The sequence below is a fragment of the Vespa mandarinia genome, chromosome 14 (assembly GCF_050613455.1).
Source record: "Vespa mandarinia isolate Hongniang chromosome 14, ASM5061345v1, whole genome shotgun sequence".
In the NCBI taxonomy this organism is placed as follows: domain Eukaryota; kingdom Metazoa; phylum Arthropoda; class Insecta; order Hymenoptera; family Vespidae; genus Vespa; species Vespa mandarinia.
Window position 1 is genome coordinate 1,260,001 of NC_140823.1, and position 12,500 is coordinate 1,272,500.

A 12,500-nucleotide genomic window follows, 5' to 3' on the forward strand; every position below is an offset into this window, starting at 1 on the left:
TAATATAAATCTCCGTACTTTGATTTGCTTCCAAAGATAAATCCGTTTAGGTTTGTTTGCCCTCTTCTCTAGATATTCTCTAAGACATAGTTTCGGCAATCACTAAGCTGTTCTCCCTTTCCAAACTCGTCGTCGTAGTCATAGTTGTCGTTGTAGTTGCCGACGACGACGACGACGACGATGATAATGATGATGATAATAACGATGATGATGACGACGACGACGACGACGATGACGACGACGACGATGTTGACAACGGTGATGACGATGATGATAACGTAATTGAATCGCCCTCCGACTTTCGATATTTTTCAAGATATCTTCTACGTGCCGTCAAACGCATATGTTCCTTTCGACGTTGTAGAATGCGTTCTCTCTCGATCGATGATTTAGAGAAACGTCCACCGAGATTTGATGGTTCCTCACCGCTAAGAAACAAATTCAATTTCGTTAATAGGATCATATGTGTATATGTGTGTGTATGTATGCGCGCGCGCATGTATTTATAATATAAAATATATTAGGGGGACTGGAAAGTAATGTCGTTTCTGTACATGTCGATATTTGATTCTGATTAAAAATAAAAACTTGTTAAAAATTTATTCGTTTGAATTTAATTTAAGAAAGCGACATTACTTTCCGGTCCCCCTAATAATTATAATTAAAATATAAATATATGTATATATACATATATATATATATATTTTTTTTTTTTTTAATATAAATATGTAGAATGGATCAAAAGTTTCTTGACGGATGGTTCTAAAAAAAAAGAAAAAGAAAAGAAAAAGAAAAAAAAAGAAAAAAAAAGAAAAAAAAAGAAAAAAAAAAGAAAAAAAAGAAAAAAAAAAGAAAAAAAAAGGAAAAAAAAAGGAAAAATACATTTTTTTTCTTTTTCTTTTTTTTTTTTTTCTTTTTTTTTTTTTTAAATATAATTACTCTTTTATTAGAGAGACTACTTAAATTCTCGTAATTAGTTTTGCGGCGGTTTTATAATATAGAAGAAAAAAGAGAGAGAGAGAAAAAAAGAAAAAAAAAAAAAAAAAAAAAAGAAAAAAGAAAAAACAGCAAAACAAAAAAGACGAGAAGAAAGTTAATCAACAAATGAAGTATAAAAAAAGATTAATACGACTGTTTCTTTGTTTTTTAAATCGTTTTTAGATATGCTTTTATCAATATATATATATATATATATATATATATATACATATATATCCCTTTATATAATATTCTTCATATTATCAAATTGATAATACAAGCAAGATTTAAAAGCTTTCGAATAATGAATTTCAAATGAAATTTTTACCTATCAGCAACGGGTATGTCAAGCCTTGGATCTGATGTATTTTGAATCGACGAAGTTGGCAGAATATGTACCGTGGACGTTTGCGTTTGCGTTTGCGGAACAAATTCGGCTTGCGGTTCCTCGATCAAGTGATGAGGTAAAGTCAACACACCGTCGAGTATATTTTCGACGGTCCATTCAACCGATCGTGTAATTCTCAGATCCTCCAATATCACGTTCCGTGGATAATGTGGAAAGAGCTGTTGTACCTGTAAATATTTCGTTTGCATTAGGATTCATTGATCGGATATAACCTTGCCCGCTACTCTTCTTAATGAACAGAAATTAATTAAAGAGAAATGTAGATGGTAATTAGTTTTTATCTTCAAAAGAGGAAAAAGAAATAAAGAAAAAAAATTGTAATGTCTAGTTGATAAACTTGAACCTGTTAACCCTGGATAATCCGATTTTCTTCGAACTCGGAATGAAAAATTATCTCGGATAAAAGCCACTTGCTCTTTTTTCTTTTTCTTTTCTTTTTCCTTTTCTTTTTTTTTCTTTTTTTTCTTATTTTAATCAAAAAAAAAATTTTTTTTTAGTTTTAAATTAATCTTTTTGTACTTGTTCTTTTTTTTTTTTTTTTTTTTTTTTTTTTTTTTTTAATTTAAATATTTTGCCATTATAAAAGATATAGATTGCTATAAAAAAAAAAAAATAATAAATACATAAATGCCATATTATTTCATCCTTGAAATCCTGTAACTTTTTTATGACAGATATTCTCTTAAAAATTCTATGCTTACGAAATAAAAATTTGTAACGTTATATTTTAAACACCCGATATATATTAAAATATATCACTGTTATGACAAATTGAAATAAGATTTAGAATTATTAAATAAATATACATATATATCTATAAAACTTAATTAATAACTATTCGAAATTGTTAATATTCTAACTCACTTTTTGCTATGCACAATGCAATAATATGTTAATTCCAAAAAAAAAAAAAAAGAAAAAAAAAGAAAAAAAACTTTACAAGTATGTGTGTATAATATATGTATCAATTAAAAATTAAATATGTAAAATTAATTGAAATTAATTGAAATTAATTGATTAAAAAAAAAAATAAAAAAAAAAACATCAATTATTATCATTCAACATGAACTCAACAAGAATTTTTGTTTTAATTTTTCAATCCAACAAGCATTATATACTCATTTTAACAGATTAAAAATCCTTTGAAAATTGTAATTCGATTTAATTTAAAGAATACAATTATCTTAATCTTTCGAAGACTACTGACCTGTCTGGCCATTGCATCCATTTGAGAATTGGTATGAGCCGACGTGAAAATATTACCACGTAATCGACTATGTGAAACCTCAACAGAAAAACTTGGTAACCAAGAAACATATCGGGATCCGTCGAAATGAAAGAAATGATTGTCGTTTCTTCTTGTTGGTGTCTGCGGTTCCAATGGTAATTCGGGTGTACTCTCTCTATGATTGCCTTGCATACTGAGTGCCAATCTACACGTAGGACAGGACGTGTCCTGTTCCAACCAAGACTGCAAACAAGAGTTGTGAAACAAATGTGCGCATGGTAACTTACGTGCCGACTCCATTTTCTCCCAACAAATGGCACAGTTATCTGAATTTTCTGCCAATTCGTCTTGCGATGCCATTGGATAACTAAAAAAAAAAAAGAAGAAAAAAAGAAAAAGATAAACGAATGTACGAACATTTATTAAAAATTTTCATTATCATATTAAAATACATTTTGATTTTTGTGTCGATTCGATTGTAATACAATTTTGGGGGGGGGTTCCTTTTTTTTTTCTTCTTTTAATTCAGAGGATTAAATCCAAGAAAAAGAAAATAATGAATAAATAAAAATTCTATTGTGCAAATTAAAAAGTGAATAAATAAATAAATTCCATAGATAAATATTCTATATTATATAAGAAAATAAATAAATAATAATTTTACTGTATATATATATATGGGAAAAAAAAAGAAAAGAAAACGAATGATTTCGCAGAATATTTATCTTATTTCAGTGAAATCATTGCTATTACATGGATCAATTAAAACTGAATTATCGGAATCTCGTAGATTAAAACTCAAGGTTTTCATGAGATCATTTATCACCCTAACAGATAATTTGATTTCTGTAAAGGAGAGATAAGGAAGAAAGGAAATAAGATTAAATGGATAGAGAAAATCTTTATAAAGGTTGCAAGTTCTTGAAATAAATGTCAGCTCGAGATATTGATCAAATTATAAATAATAAATGAAAGAAAAATGATTAAGAACTTTCATCCTTCATCATCTTCTTTCTTATTATTATTATTATCATTATTATTATTTATCATCATTATCTTTTTGTTTTACGGAAAGAATTAAAAATAAAATCAATTATTTCCATAGAAATTTTTTTTTGAAAAATTTAATTTATATTTCTCAAACGTTTACTCATATCTAATCGTATGAGTAAAGAAATAGTTAGACATAAGGAAATAATAAATTAAAATAAATAAATAAATAATTATAAACGTACTTTTGTTCCATATGGCTTAGTACAGCCAAATAATTCCTGTGTTTGGTGATTCTTCGTTGGATCTCGTAAAATAGATAACGTAGTTGCATACATATAACCAGTGATGCCATACTAAGGAAAATGTTGCTCCAAAGTAACATATGAATGTGATGAAAGAAGTCAACGGCCAAAGCGGTCAGTTCTGATGTCAAATCCGTGTAATAGGTCAAAGGTCCGCGTTTATCCCATGAACGTTGGGAAGACGTACCGGCACCACGTGTGTCGTACAGATGAATTACATACCGCAACATCACGTGAATCGTACGGACGGCCAATAGTATGCACTAAAACAAAAACGAAAAAAGAAAAGAAAAAATTAATAAATCTATAAATCTTATATCTAATAAATCTATATCGATACTAGTATGATTTCTTTTTTTCTTTTTTTTTTTTTTTCAATGTCAGATAAATCTGACATTTATACGATAATCTTGAACGATATAAATTTGGATCGAAATTATTTTTGTATTATATATTCATAAGTGTATGATGTGAAATATTCGAACAAAAAAAAAAAAATGTATATATATGTATATAAATAAATTAGTTAATAATCTGTTATATTAATAATTAAATGTAATAATAACAATATTTATTTTGAATTCATTTTGGAATAATAAGAAAATATATTTACTTATTATTTTAGAAGTCTTTATTATTTTAGATGATCTTTTTGACCATTGACATCGATGTTTTTTAAAACAAATCTATGTCAACTTCGTATTCGGATATATCTTTAATGATTGAACATACTTTTTAAATACTCAGATAATATGGAAATAATCGGTTTGGAAAAAAGAACTTTATGTGAAAAGGTTCACATAATTTACGTTATAAATAAATTGCGTTGCACAATCGATTTACGGGTTTAGGGGAAAAAAGTTAAAAGTAAAAAAAAGAAAAAAAAAGGTGTAAAAAAAAGGTGCAAAAAAAAAGGTGCAAAAAAAAAAGAGAAACGAGAAAATCACAGTCATTTATCTGACGTGGCCGGTTTTACTCGGAAGACGGTACTCGAGAACGATACGCGAGCATATCGAACGACGAACACGTGGCGAAGAACTTCTGAATAAACTTTCGTCCATTCAACGTTACGTTAAGTTTATGAATAATCTACGTTGCCGTATCAAGAGAGTGCAGAGTAATGCTATGACACGTATCTATGTTCATACATACATAAGAGCGACTCTCGAGTATGTAACGTAAGAGTCGAGTACATCTACCTTTGATAAAAGTAACAAAAAAAAGAGAGAGAGAGAGAGAGAGAGAGAGAAAAAAAAAGAAGAAAAAACGAAACGAAACAAAAAAAAAAAAAAAAAAAAAAGAAAAAGAAACAAAAAAGATTGGATTATTATCATTTCATTAACATTGTTCTAATTAATTGAATTACTTGTTCCAATTAATCCAATCTTATCCTTCTTCTTTTTTTTTTTTGTATTTTTTGTTTTCATTTACAATCTATCTTTTTAATTATCGTCAATCATTACTTCATATTTCACATTTATAAATTATGTTCTGTCGTACAAACCATTAAATATAATACGACATCTCAATTAAATCTCAATTAAATATCTACGTTTATGTATTTTTGTTTTCATTATTCGATGTTATAAGCTGTTATTGTTTTTTTTTACTTGCTATTTCCTTTTTTTTTTTTTTTTGTTAATATCATTTATCTTCAATACTTGTTTTTTTTTTTATTACTATCATTCTTGTTCTTAATATATAATCATTTAATTTATTTATTTTTTTTTTTATTTATATCTGAAAAATGATTAACTAAAGATAATATTATAAAAAGATTATACGTTTTCGTAAAATATATATTTTTATTGAATATTTGTTATAGACAAATAAACTCGCAATATCGCGAATCCGGACGGTCTAGCGTAGACTGAAAATCTCGCATTATCGCGGGGGTCCGAAGTGCAATGTATTAATTATTACTTTTCTTTTTTTTGTTTTGTTTTGTTTTTTTTTTTATTTTTTTATCGTCATTAGATAATTTTAGATGATCTCTATTTTTTGTTGTTCGAACATCGTTCTTCAGCGTTATTTATAAATTCAAGTTTCAATGTATAAATTAAATTTTTTATCAGAAAATATTATTTCCTCTTTTTATTTTTGCTTATGATTATCATTTATTTTCAATCCTTATTGGTTTTTTTTATGTGTCTATATGTATGAAACATTTTATTATTATTATTATTTTTTTTTTTTTTTTCATTTTTTTTCATTAGAATTATTTATATTCAATTCGTTTACATCGAAAATAATATTAATTTCATTTATATTTCATTTGTTTTTTATTTATTTATTTACTTTTTTAAATATATTATTCTGTTTCGCAAATAGCAAAATCTATTTTTTCTTATTGGTAATTCCATTAAGTGGAATTCTATATGGTGGTTTCTCTATTTTCATTTTCTATCATTGAATATAATCAATCGAAGTTTTTAATAAATGACAAACAATCCTAATGAGTTGAACAATTTCATACAATTCATATGATTTCAAAATAATACTATATTAAAAGTATTATTTTCGATTTATTACGTAATAAATATGTTATATAAAATTCTTGATAAATCTTTTAATTTATAATGAACTTATTGTATCTTTGATATACATATATTTACATATTCATAGAAAATTAGCATTAGAAATGCATAATCATGTTTATCGAACAACACGAAGATTACAAATAATTTTTGTTACATATTTATGTTTACTGCAGAAATATAATATGTTAATTATTTCTTTAAATATGTCGCTTTATAAATATTTCGTGCTATATTATATTTCATCGGTTTTTAACAAAAAAAAAAAAAAAAAAAAAAAAAAAAAAAAAAAAAAAAGAGAAAATTTACATATATAAATATTTTTTATTGTTGGACGTTCATTTTTTGGTTTATAATTTTTTCAATCTGCATCGTTTAAATAAAAATAAATTGAGATCTTTTTGTAATGTTTAATTATAAAAAAAGACAAATTATAAAAAAGAAAAAATTAAAAAATATATATATTTTATATATATATATATATATATATATATATATATATATTTATAAATTAATATATATGTATATATATATGTACTTATGTTAAACATTAGAACGAATTTTATCGTTTAAAAACTTTAGTTTTTACTACCAAAGTTTAAACTTTTATTATTCGAAGAAACATTTACAAATTTTAATTAAAACTTGTAAAAAATATGATATTTTATTCACATTATTTATCACTTTGATTATTTCATATTTCATTTAAGTTCTTTATTCCTTATTTTATATCAATTCCTTGATATTTCATTCGATCTAATAAAATTAATGTTTTTATACATTTATTATCAAATTATATTAAAAATAATAATATTAATATCAAATTATATTAAAAATTGTCTACAAATGTTTGCAATTAATATCATAAATATATTGTCCAATAAAAATTTGTTCAAACATAATTTTATCAAAACAAAGCCAACATACTGTTATCCTGTTAAATAATATGCAAAATATATACATTACATAAGATCCAAGGTCTTTGAAAAGTCATTATGTACATTTTAGATATCGCATTTTAGTTTCTTTTCTTTTTTTTTTTTATATACTATACAAGGATAAAGGTAATTACGTTTGATGCAAATTTGTGTAATCGTGGAGAAAAAAAAGAAGGAAAAAAAAAAAAAAAGAAAAAGAAAAAAAAAGGAACATCGTGACATTTCAAATTTTTTTGCAATTTATAAATTTTCTATCGCAAATCCATGACAATGCTGATGAACGTTTTCGATAACATTAAAGATAAAAGATACGAAATGCGAAATGATAAGAAAAAGAATTTCCTAAAGAATGTTTTACGAAAAATTATTAAACGAAATTTCAAAGAATCGAATTTTTTCGTTCAATTTAACTCTATTAGATTATTTTTCATCGGTATTTTATTAAATCTAACGTATATACATATGTTAGAAAATAATTAATTAGGTAGGAAAATTCTGAAATCGTATTATCGATGCAGTTTAGAAAATAACACCTCGAACGTTGGAAAGTGTGTAGCCGTGAAACAATATATTACTTTCAGTTCTGTAGAAACATTGACGGTCGCCATATTGAAACAGATATATAAACATTATTAATACTTTTTTTTTGTTTTTTTTTTTGAAGACAAATATATTTTTCTTGTCTTAAAACCATGCTTTTTTTTGTTTTTTTGTTTTCTTTGGATTCCATATTATTTTTCAAAATAGATAGTGAGTTTTCAAACACCCTGTATAAAGATACTCAAAGAATAAGAAAGAAAAAAAAAGGAATTAAAAAGAAAAAAGAAAAAACATTTTCCAAATAAATCAGTGACATAATAAACTTCTTTGTTTATATATTTATATATTTATTATCTGATTAATTATATATATATATATTTTTTAGATAATAAATTGTTAATTATTATCTAAAATTAATAGATAATAAATTAATTAAATAATAAATATTTTCAAAGTATTATTAAATAAATAATATTAAATGTTTTTTAATATTTTCAAAATATTATTAAATAGAAAATATAAAAAATGTTGTGTGTGTGTGTGTGTATATATATATATATAAAATTGTAAATAATCATATAAATATTGACATTATAGTAACGAATAATGATTGATCGATCGATCAAATTGCATTGAAACTTTTCAAGATATCTTGGAGTATAATCAAGCTCAAGTGATCGATCCTAAAATGGAGAAAGATAAGTACCGAGACTATTGGAAATGGATCGTGACCGATTGCGTTCACCGATGTAGAAAGTTTCTAGAAGTATTGCGAATGAGAATCGAACAAAGATGCATATATATATATCTTTTAAGAATAAATAGATACAAGGTAAAAAAGGTACTTAAAAATGTAATTGGTACGGGTTGTTGATCGAGATCTTTCTCTCTTGTTGATTTTAAGCAATTCCTTCGATATGTCGATTCGAATCTCTTATAATTATTTAAGTTTTCTATATCTCTTTCAAATTAAATTTATTTTCAAATGATACTATTTATACGTATATATACGTGTATAACATAGACACAGACACATATTATCCTTGATTATTATTTTTCAATAACGTATAAATAAAATTTCCAATACTAAAAAAAGCTAGAAAAATGAAAAATAAATGATAAATAGAATGATAAAAATGTTTTTGTTTTATTTAAAAATTCAAATTGCAAAATACCGAATACGGTAAATTTTTTTAAGATAATGCTTCTGTTTTCTTTCTTTTTTTTCTTTTTTCTTCTTTTAAGATCGTAAAAAACACCAAATTTAATTATTAATTTAAACGGTTTCGAAAAAGAATAATTGATTTTTAACATAAACTAAAAACTTTTCACTCGCTTAAGGACATTTGATTCTCTATATAATAATAATAACAATAATAATAGTAATAATAATAATAATAATAATAATAATAATAATAATAATAATAATAATAATAATAATAATAATAATAATAATAATAATGATAATAATAATAATAATAATAATTTGTAAATATTATCCGAATGTATTTAGATGTAAATAAATTTATTTTTCATTTTTCTCAATTTTAATAAATTAACGTATTTATTAATATAATTTCAATCATAAGTACGATTTTTATATAATTAATGATTAAACATATTATATAGATATTAGATATAAAAATGAACAAGTTTTTAATAAGAATACGATTTTTATGATCAGAAATCATGTGATTTTTAAAAGGACAAGAGTCCTAACGAATGAAATAAGAAAAGGAGAGTATATGTCAGGAGGACGAATGGAGAAACGAAGAAAGAGAGAGGGAAATCGTTTCTCGGTGCAACGAGACTAACGGTATCTTTGTGATATATATATATATATATATATATATATATATATATATCACATATATATATATATCACATATATATATATATATCACATATATATATATATATATATCACATATATATATATATATATATATCAGTTCAAGTTACTATTTCTACGGTTTAAAAAGACTATAAAACAAGAATTGGGTCAATCTCTTGTCTTTTTCTTTCTCTCTCTCTCTCTCTTGATCTTCGTCGTCATTCGAGTGTAACTAACTAGAATGATTTATTTAATATAATAATTAAATTGCAAATTTTAATTATAAAAATATACAATAAAATCCTTTTTATTAAATAATAAAATAATAAAATTTCTAAGAGGATTATTTATTTCATACATTTACATTATCACATTGTTTCGTTATATTTTTTTCTTTTTTTTTAATAGGTATAAAAGTAAAAGTATGCGAATATTTTCTCGAAATTTTTAAAATTATTCAATTTTTTTATTATTTAACGACACGAAAAATTATAATCATCGAAAACATTTTAATCCTTTGTTACGTCAATGTCTATTTGACATTGACATAACATTTCGAAACATTCGAAACATTATGTATAATTCGAAATCAGTCGTATTCGAAAAAGAGATGGTAAAAAAAAGAAATTCGAAATCTCACTCGTACTCAAGAAGAAAAAAAAGAAAAGAAAAAAAAAGAAAAGAAAAGAAAAGAAACAAGAAACAGCACAGATCACATTTAAATTCTTTATTATTATTGTTGTCGAGGAAAAAAAAACAAAACAAAAATACAACGAGTTCTTCAAACACCATTGAAACGAGAATTGAAAAGAAACAAGAAAAAAAAAAGAAAAAGAAAAATAAAGAATTGCATTTTAAAGTATTTAAAAAATATAAAATTCGAAATAATTCAATCAAGTTTTCAAATAAAAAGAAAACAAACAAAAAAAAAAAAAGTAATCATACTCTGTATGATACATGTAATTAAGCAAAATTATGAGGAAAAGCATAAATTTCCTTAGAATAACATAAAAAGTTCACATTAATTTTATAGGTAAGGAAGATTTCGTGTTAACGGGTTCTGATTTTTTTTCAATGCTTCATTATAAAGTAATAAAGGAAAAAAAATAAAAAAAATAAATAAATAAAAAAGAAATAAAAAAAAAAAAGAATCAAAAATCAGTATCAGAAAATGTACTCGAACCTGTTTACATAAATCTATTTAATGAACGCACTTTAATTTCACTGATATATATATATATATATATATATATATATATATATATATGCATACATGTTTATATACATACATACTTACGTACAACGTATACAGGATGAGTTCATAAGTTTTCAAGCGATTTTAAAAATCAATTATAATTTCCTTTTTTTTTTCTTTTCCTTTTTTTTCAATTTCATTCTTTTTTCTTTTTTTTTTCTTTCTTTTTTTTTTCTTTTCTTTTTTTTTTTTCAAATTGTAAACCTACAAAAGTCTAACTACGGGGCCTAATGAGTCTCGAACGAAAAAAAAGAAAAAAAAAAAAGAAAAATAAGAAAAAAGGAAAGTGTAATTGATTTTGAAAATCATTTAAGAACTTTTGTATCGCTCTGTATATCTGTATATATATAAAACCGTGTTCCTTTTTTAAACGAGGTCACTCGCGATTCTCATCTCTTATCTTTTCTTTGGAAGAAAACAAGAATGTTTTCTTCGTTTTGCTCGTTTTAGTAAAGGTGTGAAAACTTTGTAATAAACTTTCGTGGCTTTTAAATACTTTGAAAAGCAACGAGAGCGAATGAGAGAGAGAGAGAGAGAGAGAGAGAGAGAGAGAGAGAGAGAGAGAGACAGAGAGAGAGAGAGAGAGAGAGAGAGAGAGAGAGAGAGAGAGAGAGAGAGAGACAGAGAGAGAGAGAGAGAGAGAGAGAGAAAGAGAGAAAAAGATAATGGATTATGTATTACGCAACTACGACGATAATTTAGATTCTAAAGACGTAAAATAATAAAAGGGGGAATGAAGTTTCACCTTTGTTTACTTTTCCATAACGCTAACGTTAAATTATTGAAATTTCATTCATGAGGTGTGTGTGTTTGTGTGTGTGTATTTGTGTAAATTATATCAATAAGTATATCTATTTGTTTTATACAAATTAATTCTATCAATTTATTATCGTCTATATGTATGCATATTAAATCTTGTAAAACGAATTTAACATTTAAATTCACATGATTGTAAAATTATGATATAATAAATATATTATTATTAAATACTATTTAACGTGCAACATAACAGATATAATGTGACAAAAATTTATTTAATTTCGTAAAAATAAATTTACATGAATCTAATATATATATATATATATATATATATATATATATATATATATATTTTTTTTTTTTTATTAATTACAACATAACAAAATGTATATTAAATGTTCAATTCGATTTAATGTTTAACGTAATATAAATGCGTCGAAAAAGTTTAATTTCATATACCAAATTCTGTCAAAATAAAATTGTAATATAATTTTTCAATTATATATATATATTTATTTATAAATTATATAAACTATATAAATTATATAAATTTTTATAAATTATATATATACATATATTTTTTGTTTTTTAATATTTAATCAATAATTAGGCATTAAAAAAAAAAAAAAAAAAAAAAAAACAACTGTTATTTCAATATATTGATATGAAAAGATATTTTTTAATTGATACGAAGTTAACGAGTTTTTTTTTTTCGTGATATTGATAC

General features: G+C 23.8%; 1 protein-coding gene across 1 annotated transcript in view; it reads right to left on the reverse strand.

Moving 5' to 3' along the window:
• The window catches only part of LOC118439949 (E3 ubiquitin-protein ligase AMFR), a 44,826-nt gene that overhangs the window by 1,587 nt on the left and 30,739 nt on the right, over positions 1 to 12,500 (reverse strand). Inside the window, exons 6-9 of the mRNA XM_035862240.2 lie at positions 3,851 to 4,173; positions 2,595 to 2,982; positions 1,307 to 1,554; positions 1 to 428 (exon numbers count right to left, since the gene is read on the reverse strand). The exon at positions 1 to 428 is cut by the window's left edge and continues 1,587 nt beyond it. Of these exons, the coding sequence (XP_035718133.1) occupies positions 80 to 428; positions 1,307 to 1,554; positions 2,595 to 2,982; positions 3,851 to 4,173 (1,308 nt within the window). The 3' untranslated portion in view covers positions 1 to 79. The remainder of the gene's footprint in view (positions 429 to 1,306; positions 1,555 to 2,594; positions 2,983 to 3,850; positions 4,174 to 12,500) is intronic.